Source organism: Melozone crissalis, unplaced genomic scaffold (assembly GCF_028551555.1).
Source record: "Melozone crissalis strain CALT ecotype California unplaced genomic scaffold, PUWL_Pcris_2 ptg000018l_1, whole genome shotgun sequence".
Classification (NCBI taxonomy): Eukaryota; Metazoa; Chordata; class Aves; order Passeriformes; family Passerellidae; genus Melozone; species Melozone crissalis.
In genome coordinates this window covers 30,612,862-30,629,616 of record NW_026535796.1, presented here as the reverse complement: position 1 = coordinate 30,629,616, position 16,755 = coordinate 30,612,862, and the positions used below count along the sequence as shown (strand labels likewise).

Sequence of the window (16,755 nt, the reverse complement as noted above, 5' to 3'; positions counted from 1 at the left end):
GAGGGGTTTATACACGCCTGTCTTAGTTACACAGAGTAAAATATTTCAATAAGGAGTAACTCACTGTTACAAAATCACTATATTGCCGTTATTCAACTTTCCTCTCTTAGAGGTGAGTTTATTTTAAATGTTACACAGCTTAAATTTGGGCTCAAAATCAAAGCATAAGTTGAAGATTTCAGTCTATCCACAATGACTATTTTCAGTGCTGGTGAGGCACAAAAAGTCCAATAAATACTAAGAGCTTACAAAGTAATAACTGAGGGGCACAGGGCTATTAGTATGAATGTTATCAGTAGAAGTGTTTTTAATATGCAGTATAGAGCTCTAAGTCTTTCATGCAGCTGCTCAGGTTTTTACTGAAACTGTATGTTTGACATGTACTTTTTGTGTAGTGCTTAGAAATTTTGGAACAGTTTATGGTATTTTGTTTCACACTGAAACAATATTCCTCCCCTTTTAAAAATCAAAATGGATTCTTAGAATAAAGTGTCTTTCTGAATTGTTCAGTAAACCAGTAAACCTGCTGAATGAGCTGTGACTCCATAAAGTTTAGGAACTCATTTATTATGTTTGTAGATCAGACACTGCATTTATTCACAAAGTGAATCTCTCAAACTTAGCTTTCATTAGAGCTGCGGGGAGGCCCAGTCCTTCTCCCTTAGCTTGAGAAGGTGAAGCTCAAGAAGATAATTAACCATGAAACAATGAGGAGGCTTGCTGGGTAAGCACTAGTGTGAAAACAGTTACTCCTCACAAAGGAGGGGAAATTAGCTGGCTGGATAAAAAAGGAAGTGTCAGACAAGACTGAAAGGACTGCAAGTGTAAGTAGATAGCTCTCACATCATTAATGCAATTTTTTAACATTTAAACATCACTGGTTTCTAAATTTAAATGCACTTAACTCTATGTGTTAGGGGATATTAACATGCCATTTAAAAATAATTTTTCTTAAACTTTCCATTTTCACATTTCACTACTTTTAGTCACGCTTCCCACGCATGAAAAAGTCACTGCCTCTTAGTATTGTATTCTTGTTTACAAAGTAGATGTAAACAGAGTGTTCTAAAAAGAATCTGTTTGCTCATTGTATTTTACAAACTCATCATTTCACGTTAATACAGGTCTTTTTTATGAACAGAGTTTCTCTTGATTATACTGTTTCACAGAGTAAGGACTCATGATATATCTTTCCTTTCAAAACTTCCTTCGACTTGAACAGTGTTCCCTGGAGCAGCCACATTTTTGGCAGAAATTCAGTTGTATGCTATGCCAAAAGAAATAGAATAAACAAACACTGCTTAACGCAGCTGGCTAGGTAATTTACATATTACTGCACACACCAAACACGAAGACCTGGATATGGATTAGAGCTACAACAATGACACAAACGTCTTGTATATAATGAGAAATGAAACTTAAATGATCCTTGCTCATTATTTACATTTTATTATTTAATGTGTATTATAGTATTACTATAGTACCTCTGATATAAATGTATGTGCATATTTAAATATTAAGTAGATGTATTTATTATCATTTCTGCATGTTTTACAGAAAAACTATGCTAGAAATGTCTTGGTAAACTGTTAAGTGGGTGCATTTTTGAAAGTTTTTTTCTGGTGAAAACATGCAACCTAAATGGCTGCATTGCAGCTTTTGGAAATAGCAAAAGCCCCTCCAAATACAGTGAAAACTTTCTAGGCATATTGTAAAACTTCTTCACTGTACATATAGCATAGGTAGGCCTCCAAATCTACAAGTTCATGTGCTTTCAAACAGCAACAGTCATTTTAGGTGAGACCAACAGTCCATTCAACTGAGTCCATCTCCTGAGGTGGTTGCTAGTGAATGTTTATGGAAAAGTTAGAAAACCCTCAAACACATGGAAGAATTTAGAAGCTGCCCTCCCAAATTTGAGAAGTCAGCCTGTGGGGACTTTCAGAGTTGGAATTTAATAAGCATTAATTGATGTCTCCTTCATCAATTTATCTGATTACTTACTGAAGTCATTTGTATTTTTGCTATCCTCCACATCCTGTAGGAACAAATTTCATTCTTATTATTCACTCCATGAAAATAGCATTCCCTTTTGATTGTTTTAAATCTCCTGCCTGATAATTCTGTTGGATACCTTTTCCTTTGTGTGTTAAGAAAAAAAAGAGTAAATAATTGTACCTTGGTTATTTTCATTTACTTTAAAAATAGTTTTTAACTGTATTCCTGTCTGCTTAGAGCTGGAGCAGCTCCTAGAATATGCTATAATAGTGAACAATGAGATACTGACTTTGCATATACTTCCTGAAGATCCTGCAAATATATTTCCATAGTGGCATAAATATTATGGCCCTATCATCTTATATGGAAGGCCCTTGTAAGATTCAAAAAACTGCAGTTCAACCTATCAGAAAATAAGCTTTCGTCCTCTTTTTCTAAAAACTACTTTGTTTGAGAACTCTTAAAAAAAAAAAAAAGATCTGAAGATTAGCCTCAATTACACTCATATACTGTTCCTTGCAGAACTGGATTGATTAGACATGCAGAGCAACAAGTCATTAAATTAACTAAAAAATCACAAGTTTGTGACTTTCATATTTCCCTTAACTGTAATTTTTAAAACAATCCTGGCTTGAGTCATGAACTTATGATTAGTGGATATTAGGCATCTAAATGAAACACTGACTTCATCCTGTAATTTGAACACAAGGCATTGCAATGAGAGTCAGTGTCTGCTCCGCACTATTAAATATCTGACCCTGTACTTAAGTGCCTAAATAGGAAGTGAGTTCTTTTGAAGACCACTGTCCTTGAAAATTAAAACCTAATCATTTTAGCTTTTATTTTTTTAATGAGGTATTTTTGCTGTTTAAATGGCGTTTGACAGTTCTTTCAGCATCGGCGTGCTTTGGAAGCATCATATTTCTAATTTCTGAATATCACCTATTTTCCCACTAAGGCTGATTATTCCTGAGAATTTGTCTGGTTTGGCTGGGGTTATGAGTTTGAACTTCCTGTCACTTTACAAAGATGTGGCAAAACGTGGCATCTGCCAGAGTGAGGGAAATGGTGGAATAATATATAGCAGATTGGTGAAATGCAGGGAGTATTTCACCCTTGGATTTTTACCTTATAATTTTAGTTGTGACAGAAAGATTTGCAGTCTCTGAGGATGGAGTAGAGCCCTCTTTTGAAAGACTTAAATATATTTCTTTTTTTCTTTCTATTCACTCTAAAAATCTACTGTTGCAGGTGACCACTCAGGAGACTCCCAAGAATATAACAAAATATTTATCTGAATTTTGACTAAAGTTGACTTGTTCTGGAATTTTTTACTAAGATCTGCTCAAGAACAAGGGTTTTCCCTGCTTTGTTTTACCAGATCATCCAGACTCTGTGCACTGCCATGATGACTGCCCTCATAACTATGGCTGGTCCTCAAGAAAATGATGAGAAACACAGAATTTCTTGCAAGAATGTGGGATGTATTACCTATCTTCAATTAAGTTCAAGAAAAATCTAGACCTAGGTCCAGCATCTGCATAACTATATTTTAGATCCTACTGGTAATTGTTTCATGTCACAAATCAGACATGCAATGCAACCCAGAAGTTCAAAAGCATACACACCTCAAGTACGATGATGGTGCATCATATTACAAACTCTAAAATCAAATATCCATTCACTTGAAAATTGAATATTTTAAGGAAGCACCAAAGTGAGCAAATGCAAGCCATCAAGACAGTACTGTCATAGACTATATGGAAGAGATCCAATACCAAAACAAAAACATAAGTCATTAAATAATTTGTAGCGGCTAGATCATGTAATGGGTGTTCAGCACTTTACAATATGTAATGCGCCCTTCTCATCCAATTAAGTTAATCATCTCTCAGTACTTTGCTGTGCTAGACCCTCCTGATGAACTTCTAAATTTTATGCAAGACTTTTAGCGAGGATTCACCTTACAAAATGATGGCTTGTGATGAAATAAGAAACTTTTAGAAACCAAGTTTTTTAAGTGCAGCTATCTAACAAATAACAGATCAATGTCAATTTTTGCCCCTGAAACAAGGGGGTTTGTGTGTGTTTTTTAAGCTTAGAACAAATGTCATTCTATGGGTTGAAAAAATATTGTATCAGTGAAGTAAACATAGAGAAGTGAAGACACCATGCCTAACATGAAAAACTGTTTTCTTTCCCAGAAAGCATCACAGAAACAGATAAATAGAGTAAAAGAATAAAGATACCAAATCAGAAGCAATATAATATACTTTAACAATTTGTTTTTCCAAATGCATTATAAAGAAGGAAACCAGGAGGTTGTCGGGTAAAATTCCTGAACAGTCATTTAAGCAGGCTCTTTACCTCCTAAGGAACAAGCTTGTGGAAAGAAGTGCCTTTCTTTTTTATTCTTTTTCTTTTTTTTTTTTTTTCAAGTGAGCTGTCTCACCATTGCAGATTTTCCCAAGTCCTTGCAACTCTAATTAAAATGTGGTAATTGGTTATGTTACCTCAATTACCATGATGCATGGACATTGATACAAAGCGACACCAATTGAATCCCTTGGGTGTAATACCCCAAGGCCATCCCATTTATTGTGGCCTTATTATTTTCAATTATGTGGCTGGATGTACAGCATACTTTCAAGCCAATACAGATGAAGGTTCCACTGGACTTTCAGTGTAATGTACACATAAGATGAGTCAGAAGAAAAGAAATAATTTTTTGTTTTCATGAGGTATAGTAGTGAACTTGGTGATCAGACAAATTAATATTTCAGACATTTTCAGGGCAATGTGAGAATTAGGGCACCTTAACCCAAATTGCCTTAGCTCAAAACCTCAATTTTAAATGCATGAGTAATACTGTCCCTTCAATAATTAGCCGTCTCTGTTGAATAAGAAAAGAAATTGTCTGCTCCATAAAACAGGTATGCTTCTTATTCAATGAATGAGCATTCTGTATAAAAAGCAGCTTCCCCACTCACCAAAAAGGCAGGAATATTGAATGGCAACTAAAGTAAAATCCACTAGAAACCACAGGTTTTTTCCCTTTCTCCCTGTCCCAAAAAAGTTAATTTCCACGGTCACCTCATTGCAGCTTTCTATACAGAGACAAGCCTGATCTGGGCAGGACATACACAAATTGGAATCCTCTGTAGCACCTGGAATAATCCATTGAGGTAAACACATAGTTTGCATTGGGTATGCCTCTGACTGAGCAAAGAAGTTTAAAAAAATTGCTGAAAGTACTTACATATTAGCACTTTGACTTAATTTATGGGCACAACTATGACTGATTCTGTCCCAAAACCATTTTTTAAATTTTCAGTCTTCCAAGTACACTGTAGGTTCTAAAGGAAAGTGCACAGTGAGTTAAAGCTTCTCCAGCTGTTGAGCAGGAATTTTAGACGGCAATTTTGAGTTTAGTTAAATGAAGATTGTTGCTATTGCTATTACAATTGCCAGGCAGTATCCTTTTTCCTTTAAGATGATTGCTAGCAGGGTCTTGTTAGACAAGCTATAAGCATCTGTGTAATCCTGAAGTTAAAATTAAGGTGACATATAACATTATATCAGCAAAATATGGAATGATAAATCTGGATGAAAAGAATTTACTAGAAAAAAACCAAATGAAACCAAACAAACAAAAAAAAAAAAAACAGGAAAAAACCCCCAACACCAAAAGAAACAGATGGGGGAGATAAAAACCTCTTCTGCTGAAACAAATTAGGACTGCTTCCAGTTTTCTGAGGTTCTTTCACTTCATGAATACCTCATTCTATATAGCTAGATTAACTTACTGAATCTAATAATATTTCATCTTTCTGGAGCCATTCTTATTGATAATTTCACATTCTACATAGAACTGTTCGTTTATGAGCTTTTACCTGACTGTAGGTGCATGAAGTACCCGTCAATAACTTTTTATTTGTAAACTTATCATGCCCACTATTGCAAAAGGTGAGCAAAACTAAAAACTGCTGAAGACCATAAATGAAGACAATTCAAAACAAGCATAAAAGTTTTCTGTGGTTAATACCAGCGTACCTTTGTAACATTTCAAGTGGCCCAGATAAGTGACTGAATGTAAAAAGGGGCGGAAAGGGGACAAAGGAAGATCCCAGTACACAATTAGAAAACAGTAGAAGATGAAAGTGACTCTTGCACTGAGGCTATACAATTATCTGGGGTAGCTTATTTACTGTCAGCAAGTCAGATGCCATGAATGAGTCAGATGCCATCAGGCTATAAAAACATCTCATTTGTTTTCATAAATTACAGTATTTTGTGGGCAACCACAAAGACAGACTTGTTACCAAGGGATATAGTTTTTGTGCCAAGACTGGCACACCATCAAATACAGAGAGATACGGTAGCAGAAGAAATGGTTCTGGTACCTACCCAAGAAATGACTGCACAGGAACTGAGTGAAAAAGGTTAGAACATGCCAACTCAGGCAAGGAAAGTCAAAGAAATCCTGCAGTGGCTGGAGCATATTTAAATGTTGAGAATATGGATAGTTTTATCAGCAAGAGAAACTTGTAGATACTGACATACTTAAAAGAAGCATTATTATAAAGCAGCCTAAGATGAGAAGTTCCAAAACAAAACAGTGAAAATTAGATGAGCATCATGAGCAGCCATTTAGATGGCTGCTATCTTTCAGCAGAAAGAATGACACACCCCTCAGCCAGCGAAAGTCAGCTCAGCCCAGCAGATAACTCCAGACCACCCCAGGCAAAGTGGGAACAAAGTAGTGGGTACCTTGTGAAGTTCCAAGCCTCCGGATATCAAGTGAGATTCTGTGCTTATATCCTCACCATGCCTCAACTCCTGATCGATTGCAATCCCAAACAGAAACACAAAACTCCACTCCTGCTGCGAGAGCAGCACCTAGCTCTAATTACCTCCTAAAAGTTTATTTAGAGCAACTGCTTCCATACAGCAACTGCCCACATGCAAAAGAGGGTATGTTCATTACAGTAACTTGGACCTCTGTCAGCACTCTCTAATATCTCACAAATGCAACTTCTTTTTGTTCCAAGTCAAACAGGAGACACACATCTACTAAAAAAAAAACCCCAAACCTGCTGATCTGTGCTACTTTACCTTTAAGATAACACAGCTAGAATGTGGTTCACTCCCTCTTGGGCTATTACAGACACAGCAATACTCAGCCTCTAACAAAAAAAAAAAAAAATCAGTATTCTGAGAGCTGTTTTTTGTTTGGTTGTTGCCTAAATACTGCACATACTTATTTCTGAAGCTTCAACTGTTCTTCTACTGCTGGTCAGATCATTAAAAATTTTGTGTAGCACGAACCAAATTTATTAGAGCTATTGCTGCAGCACATTAGTAATATGACTAAAACTATTCCTAAGATGGAACTATCACAAAAACATAACCAGCATTTCTCAAGAGATTAAAAATCTCTGCTACTGTATTTTCTTTCTTTATCAATCTTTTCTTTTCCTCAGCCTCATATTTGTCTTCTAACCCATTCACTTGCCCAGCCTATTTCATTAATGAATTCTTTTACTTCTGTACTAATTTCTTGCTCTCCCATCAAAACTCTCAGCAGCTATTGAGATGGCATTAGTCTTCTTTTATTTCTTGACTTTCCTCTCAATTAAATGCAATGTATTGTTTCAAACTTCTACCTACAATTTCCATAAAACTTCTTTCTGGATCCTCACTAGTTCTGTTTTTTCTTTAATTCCACTGAAATTTCTGTAACATTTTCTCACAATTTCAATTATCTTCACTTTTTACATTGCCAGTTGACTAATCCCATGCTTATAAAACCAACGCTAACACTACATCTGCTTTCCAGAGATGAGTTCTTTCCATGCTACCTCATAGAGAGCCCCTTTTGGCTTGTCCTAACAGTCTGTTCAAACCTCTTCCTTCATCGAGTCCCACTTCTATATCAATACCGAAAGCAAAAGAGCCAGTAAAACAAACTAGCAGAGAAGCATTCCTATGTTATAAGTTATGGAAAAGGCTGGCAAGCAACATTATTATCCTGTTCACCAGTTCATTTGTCCACAGTATCCTTCTCACTAACTCACCATTTCTTGGGCTGTTTAGAGTAATAGGATTTTCTCTCAGGAACTGCTAGAGTTTCTAAACAACGCCTTATGTATCTTCATACTGTAGGACCCTAACTGAACCAGAAAATTATAGCTTCTGTTATTTTTGTAAAAGAATTTTAAAAAAAAAGAAGTCAAAAGTAGTATTTCACTGATTAGTCAGATAATTGTTAAGAAGGATGTGTCTAGATATTTTTCCTTTGCTTTGCTTAATAAAAACCTAAAAAAATATATCACTTATTCCCAAATCTCACCAAGACTCTTCAGTATATGAACTACATAGGAACTACATATATTGCTGTCAATGTAGCTGCAGTATACAGACTTCAGCAGTGTCATAGTTGCAAAAGACGTGCTGAGCCAATTCATCCATTACAGTCAATGGTGTTACAGTAGGGATTATTTTATTCCCCCTGCTTTGTAATATAGTTATATGCTGTGGAAAACCAATCTAATTCATGCCACTTAATGGATGGTTTAAGCAGAGTGCTATTTTGCCTCTTAGGAATCATTTCCCTGAGATAAAAGCAAATTACTACATTTTACTTATATTCAAATAACAGAGGATTGTATATTAATCACATACCCATGGCATTCTATGTGAAATACACATCTACTTCTGGGATGCTAATTAAAACCAGTCTTAGTTACACAGGAAACTCTTTCTAAGATATACTTACAATCAGTGAAATATGTCTCTGGGCCCAGCTCTGTTAGGTACTGAGCAACTTAGCAGCAGCAGAGGATTTGGTTTTTCTACTGGGTGGGATCAGATATGATGAGATTAAATATCCAGCAAATACAATATGTATATGTGAGTTTATATTATCAAACAATGTTGTCCATACAATACTGTGTGAAAAACTGAAGATTCATTTGTAGACAGCAAAGACTAAGAATGGCATCTCTGTCAAAAGAAAACACTCAGAGATGGGTGTGTTTTTCCAGTGCTGAAAAAGTGTTTCTTGTGAAGAATGAAATCCCACGAGACCTTTTTAAAGCAAGCATCACTCACCGAGTCTTTTTCCAATCGCTTCTGTAGCCTGGTTTGCCAGTGGACAGCTTGCATGACAATGGCTTCCCACCTCCTCTCAAGGTTTACAATTATCAGCTGCATGGACTGGTGATCTGCATTTAGGTTGCAGGTCTCCTGATCATCCAGGAGGTGCTGGCATAATCGCAGCACAGAGGCTACCCCACGGCGCCTCTGCTTGATCTCAGAGCATAGAGACTGAAGGACAGACAAACAGCAGATGTCAGCATGGAATACTTTTCAAACTGAAATATTAATTATTATCTGATATTTAGTGGTGCCCAGTCTCTGTCTTGCAATATTTTTTTCAGGTCTTCCATAAATTCCCGTACTTCTGTCAAAGCTAAGTGTTTTGTTTTCAGATAAATACAGTCTTAACCTTAACAGAACAGACAGACTAACACTACGTTCAGTCTTCTTCAAACAAATGCCATACATAGCTAACTGTCTCTATAATGCTGAAAGTTTTATGGTGTAGACTCGTTTATTCTTCCTTTCTTTTTCATTCAACTGGGTCACATCTGAAATGAGTTACCCTGACAGTAATCAGCTTCAGAAATTCTACAGGAAAATAAGAGAGAAAAATTGTAGTCATGCAATGAGAAATGTATATTTTTAGAAAAAACAATAGAAATTATGGGTCATATGTGCCCTGTCACAGGAGAAACATTACAGAAAGAGAAAAATCAGTATAAAATTGTTTACAGATGTTTTTTGTTATCATAAAATATTTTCAGTGTAGTTCCATATTCAAGTAAATGTAGGAAAAGTGTGACAACTGTATCATCCCTGAAAAGGAGTAATTCACTGCATTTACTTCATATACTGATTCCAGTGCTACTGAAAATGCAGTCTGACGTACATTGGATGATGGGAGACAATTGCTAAGCCCTAATACTGAAACTCGATGGGAGCCAGGATATGTTGGTTTTCCACCAAAACCCTAAGAACCTGTACTGAAAATCTTGATGAGTGACAGAATAAATAATGCATCCTACATGCCAGAACTAGAGCAACGTCTACCACCAGGAAGCAGTTAATGGCATGGGTGCTTCCAAGCATGGTTTTATCTGTGATTACACTCTACTGTCACTGAACATCAAACCAGGATTTTTTTAACTCATAACAAATTTTAATAACATCTATGAAGCTGGGGTACAGAAGGCAGAACTGCACATGAAGATGACTGCTTCAGCCCAGGTTCTGAGATCCTTTACTTTTATAACATTGCAAAGCTCAAGTATTCAATAATTATCATAGGGATGTGCTACTCCTGAATTTAACAGGACTGTGCTCTACACATGGGAGCTTTACAGATAATTTAAATTGTAACTTGCCAACATCTGTTTCCCTCTGTGGGACACCACAGATTAAAGTGCATGACCCCATGAGAAAATCTGAACTATCATCTTTTTTGAAGACAGGGTGTTTGCCCCTAAACTTTCAGTTAATAATAAGAAGCAAGTAAAAAAAAGCCACAATATCTCTCAAAGCTGTTCAGAAGTGTTAACTGATAAAAAACCAGGATCATCTTTCTTAATTTTATTAGCAAAGCAAAAACATTCTATAGAAAAGTGAATTCCAGTTCCAGTTTTTGTGTCACTGTTTCTTTAAAAATTGAAATTTATAATTAGATATGTCATAACTCAAATGAGTATTTTGCTGCTGTTCTTGATCAATAATATCAAGGTGAAAGTGTGAGCCAAAAGGTTGGTATATACAGCTAAAAACATGTATCTTTTCTTTGCATAGGGAGAGTGTGCAAAAGACAGGGATTTCTTTTAAAGCCTTCAAGAGAAATGATGATTAAACTCACAAACATAGCTGAATTACTAATCTACTTTCAGTAGCACAATTGGGCCATCCTAACAGATTGCTTATTAATCAACAAGGGTAAACAAGGCAATGCAATCTCATTTAAAGCAGAAGTTTTAGTGCCTAAAAGTATTTGTGTTCAAAATGTTATTCCCGATAAGCCTTCATTAGAAGACATCTTAAAATGATTAAGTACATTTCATTGCAAAGTACACTGAGTAGTATAGTAGCAGGTGGACATTTCATACAGATGTTCCACTTATTGATATAATGCATTCTATAGCTATTTAAATTACCCTAACTCTATAATAGCTAGAATTCTATTACTTCTGTAATGAGAGAACCCTGTGCCTTTAATATTTCTGAATTTTAAATAAGGTGAATGACAAATTCTCAAACCACTATTTATGGCAAAATATGACCAGGAATTTTATTATTCAATTTATACCAGAGCTGCATTTTCACTTGTGTTTCCTGAACTTGCCCTTATTTATTTTCCTAGTTTCCTTCGTGGTCCTTGATGTAACCACCACGTCTGGCGGTCATTTCCCTTCTGATGCTGTTCATTAGCTTAATGTCAGACCAGGAAAAATACCAGCCAACCAAACCAGACCAAAAAGTCTATCTAAAGTCAGTGTTCTTATTTTACATTTTATAAATAACAGCTAGGCAATTCAGGTTTTTTGGAAGTGATGGTGAGTTATACACCAATCACAGCCAAATTTATGTAGGTCTGCATTAACTTCATAGAAGTCAATATAGCTCAGAATCAGGCCCCATAACATTAATTTACCTTGATCTATCTGATTAAGTCATCCCTTATAAATATTGGTCTTTTCTGATACAATGCCTTTTAACATGATGAGGTAAGGAGAATTGCATTCATAAGCCATTATAGGGGACTTTAAGTGAGGCCTTTACATTGTGTTATCTGAAAGCAGAGCTGCAGCGTCCAAGTCATTTCTAATTTATATCAATTTTACACCAGCATAATGACAGTAGCTTTACTGAAGTTATTTCTGATTTACATGGCTGTGACAGTACAATTAGGCCTATGGCACTTTTGTTTCAATTTTATTACATTATATTATGGTTAATATTAAACAGGAGAAGAATGAAGTGCTTGTATCTAACAGGGTATTGAAATAGTTGGCTATAGAAACAATACTTTAAAACCCAGAGAACTTAATCATGTAAAGACATCTTTAAGCCCTATATAATAGCACTAGCAATAATGACTTTAAGCAGTATTAGGGTCTTGTGTTCAGTGTCCTAAAGGGACACAATAATTGCCTATAGCCCATGACATGATATATACACTGTGGTGTTGGATATCCATCCAGGTTTTTCTATTGTTAAAATTGCATCCTTTTATAAAAACCTGTCAATACAGTAATTGCACATGCAAAATATGCTTCCAGAATGACAGTTAATTCAATTAATTATTTGCAAGGTACATTGTGAATGTAGAAGCTATAATTCATGTTTGATAAAAGTAAATTAATTTAAAAATTTGATGAGTAAGGAAATATGATGAGTACCTCTCTTGAGCCTAAAGCCTTATGGTTTAAAGCTGTTATTGTAAGCTACTGGGCACTTCAGAAAATTAGGATGTGATCTAACTGAGGTGCATCACTTAGGCTCACTTAGTCTTCTGTGTGTGCAAAAGATTTGTTGAAGCATAGATTAAGAGATCAAACACTTACAATTTTGTCCCCTCATACCATCATGTGTCCATTGAGCTGTGGTAAACGTAAACACAATCCAAATCTTTGCAAATGTGGGAGAAATATATTCACTTAAGCCTTTGCAGTGAGACTTAAATAAATGTATTTGACTTTTTTGCTGCAGGCTAAGAGTATACACAGTAACTGCAATTGCTGTGTATGAAGTTGACTTCGTGTCTGAGTCATTTGCTTCACAACAGATACCCTGATATCATTGAGGTGTTAGTCATTAGAATGTTTTCATGGTCATGGCTTCCCATACTGAGAATTCCTGTCCAATTCTTTACTTCCCCCTGCCTACTCCTATTTTCAGTGCTTTGAAGTTATCACCCGCATAGCTAAAAAGAGCTACCTGAAACTACTTTCACAGCTTGTTAATACCATGACTTAAATCATCTGGAAAAGCCCCTGCTGAGTCAAATGACATCAAACACTCCTTCCAAGCCAAGGGCTAATGGCACTATCTATGGGGATGGAAGTGGCCATGATCTGAACAGAAGGTGTTTGGCTTAGCTATGTGACTCCTGAGTTGCATATGACCAGAAATATGTGTGCAGCTTTAGGCAGCACCAGAGAATATGAGAGGCATAGAAAGCAGGGAAGTTGAGGAATGTTACAGCTCCTCAAGCCCGAGTGAATTTCCATCCCTCAGCCTTCCTGCAGCATATCAGCAGCTGAGCTGTGCTGCACCACCTGCTCTGCGTGACTTAAAGACCTGTATGGGAAGTCAGCTTTCTGACACGAGACGTAAGATGAGTAGGCCACTGAAACAGGTTATATCAAGAATCTTGACCAGCTGTTTATATTAACTATTTAAGACATTTGATTAATTCAATGGGATTAATTATGCTTAAAAGTAGTTTAAAAGTCATAGTAAAATTAGTTGAGTCGCCTTAAATCCACATAATCCACACATTCACCACATAGATTATTGAGATGTTTTCATAGCCTCATTCATAACATGTTGTTTGGAGAATTTATTTTTATGGGATCTGAAGCTTCTTGTTTTCGCTCTACAACTGGACTAAATTTTCATGTAGAGATGGCCAGTTGAAAATAGTTGGACAATGACAAACAAATGGATTTTCTTTGGGCTTTCAGGTCCAGAAGAAATGCCAAGGTATACGGAGATCAGTGCTATTTCGGGGCTTCTGTGTACACATGAGAAACACTGACTGTTTTTAGGAACTCAAAAGAAGTTCAGCTGCAGATAAATTACCAGATCTAAGAGAAAATGTCTGTCTAACTTTGGTCTCTTAAAGGCTAACTCTTCCTCCCTGTTGCATGTGGGTGTGTGAGGGAGGAAATTATACACTTCTGATTGCACCAGTTGTTCTTTGATGGAAGATGGATCTGCTGTTCTTTAGTACAACAATCACATGCAGAAATTAAGGCAGGATCTGAGAATGGAAGTCACTCTTCTGTATACAGCAATCAAAATACACCTTTTAGAATTTATTTGCCTTTTTATGCCTGATTTTTGGCTAGGGCAACATTTCAGGTTTTAAAAGTGATAATGTAAAACTTTAAGTATCACAACTAACAGAAATAATACATCAATAAGGAAAAACAAGAAAGAGGAAAAATAAAAGAGGAAATGCTTGCAAAGTTTGGGTAAAATGTAGTTTTCAGTGCTGTCTGTGAAATGACAATGCCTGTTGGAACTTCTCAGGGTAATGCATGCTTGCAGGACAGATGGTGAAAAGAAGAATTTTTGTTTCAAATGAAAAATAAAATCAACAATTTCTCAAAAATTATTAATAGGGGAGTAATTCCTTGAAATAAAAAAGCTAAATGACAAAGATAGAAAATGAATGATTACTCGTCATTGTTTAGAAAAATACTGCCAAACCTGTGTGCTTTTGCTGATTTCAAGGTTAAAAGAATATGTCACCTAATATGGGAAATCTACTCAGTTGCATACTGTGTGACTTAATCTATATTGAAGCTAAATATTCTATAAGCATGCAGTGAAGTGCAAAAAACAGCAATTGAAAAATGACATGATTAAATGGCACAACATGCAATCATTTGCTCTCAATTATATCAATGTATCTTCTTCATTTCAAGGACGCAGGCAGAAATATTGTTTTTTAAATGCCTCTATTAAATTGGGCACCAATAATAAAATAGATGAGAGCCCTAATAAGCTCATTTGCCTAACATATATCACACACCACAAAACTATTCTCTCCAAACGGGTTTGTTCACAGATCTGTCTCTCAGTTGTCACCAGTCTTGGCTATCTTAAAAGATTTTAAAGGCACAAAGCTTGCACACCATTCAGTGAAAAACCTTTGTATTTAACCCTTGAGAGAAATGTAATGCTAATTATGGAAAAAGTATTGATATAATATCTTTCCTGTCACATTTTATTATGATGACAGTCACAACAGAATCTGTGAATGATATTTTAGAAATATCATCTAATTGCAAGTCAGAAATACAGAATGACAGTTTAAAGTAGAATATCACTTCTTTCAAAATAGTGAACTGGTTCTCTTCATTTAAAAGCCCTACTTTTAATAGTATTACAACCACTAAATTGCTACACTGATCATATCTCTGCAACTCTCTGCAAAGTGTTATGATATTTCTCTTACAAGAGAACTGTGTCTCTTTCTAGACATATTAAAAATGACAATGAACTAGAAGGAAAAAAAGACTTCGTTTTTGCACTAGCTTTAGGAATGTACACAGGAGTTTGCATTCTACATATAAGCAAGTATTTAATGAATTTTTTTCATTAGCTTTAAAAAGTTACATGGGTATCTGTCCTTATTTGAAGAAATAATTGAATTATTTATTATTATATGTGTTTTTAAAATATTACATCATTTATATGATACTTTATTATTATTTTAATAATTAAATTAGTTAAATAGGTAAATATATTTATATTGAGTAAAATCTTTACTTTTAAATAGCCTTCCCATTTTTCTGTAGAAGCAAAATTTATGCATTAAAAACAGTTGCAATTCAGATTAGATGGTTCTGGACCCATTCCATAAAAGCTACTATTATATCTGTATGGCATTCTTTAACTTCTTTGTTCTATTCCTTATGCCTGTTTAAGTACCTCAAAATATTTGTTTGTAAGAATACCATTCAATGGTCTGTTATTTAGCTCATACTCCCATGTAACTAGTAATATGTAATATACTCCTCTTCATAAATTAAAAACACTATTAAAATTCCAGACGTATAAAACAATATGAAGATTAAGTTACTATAAAAGAAACTATAATAGCTTACAGATTGCTTGTATCATTACGAAAGCGCTGGTATCTATTACAGTGTCTCCCTGGAATAAAGAATGCACTTTTGGCAATAATCTGTTAAAAAAAGTGCCCATTATTGTTAAGATGCTCCTATCTTAACTCTAAACTAGTGTGCAATTACAGAAAGATAACTTTTAAAAATAAAAGTAAAATGGTGTTGGATGAAAATGAATCTTCCCTACTGAAATAAAACAAATCTCTTGCAAGACTTATTTTTCTTGCATTTCATGCAGGGAATTCGATTCATTTTCAAACAGAAGTATTTTAGAGCTACATACTGCCCACTTTGAAGTTGGGGTTAACTTGGTTCCAGGGAATAAGTCAAGTCACTCAGATAGAGGAGCCAGAGGGGATGGCAGGAGGATTCATATTTCTCGTCTAGCATCCTGTTTATAAATGACTTTGGTTTGTGTCCTCTTCTAATTTAATTTGAGAAATTATCTTTCCAGTGAAAAAGATTCTAAGGAGAAATATTGCAGGAAGTGCCACAATTTTCCAGGGTTTCATTTTTTGCCCCCAGAAAATGCTAAGATAAAAGCAGGCTAATCATGAGAGAGGTAGGATAAACATCAGTGTTGTGTTTTGCTTTTGCAGGGAATCCTGAACTACACTGATCAAAAATATGTTTACCTATATTGGACATTTTAAATTTTTGTAAGATCACCATAGTGAGTAGAGTTTCAAATGAAATGTGTATAAATTCAAGACAGGAAATGAATTTAGGCACAGGTGGAAACTTGTCTTAAAAATCATTTAGGTTCAACTTGACTTCCAGTCTTTGAATTTCACTTAGAATTACATTT

The 16,755-nt window shown here is 35.3% G+C and overlaps 1 protein-coding gene across 4 annotated transcripts in view; it reads right to left on the bottom strand.

The window, feature by feature from the left end:
* Positions 1–16,755, bottom strand: part of AKAP6 (A-kinase anchoring protein 6) — a 257,384-nt gene that overhangs the window by 18,678 nt on the left and 221,951 nt on the right. For 3 of the 4 annotated variants that reach the window (XM_054275178.1, XM_054275179.1, XM_054275180.1), the window contains exon 12: positions 9,112–9,327. The exons of the other annotated variant lie outside the window; for it this stretch is intronic. In XM_054275178.1, coding sequence (XP_054131153.1) covers positions 9,112–9,327 — 216 coding nt within the window. The remainder of the gene's footprint in view (positions 1–9,111; positions 9,328–16,755) is intronic. 4 annotated transcript variants of the gene reach the window in all.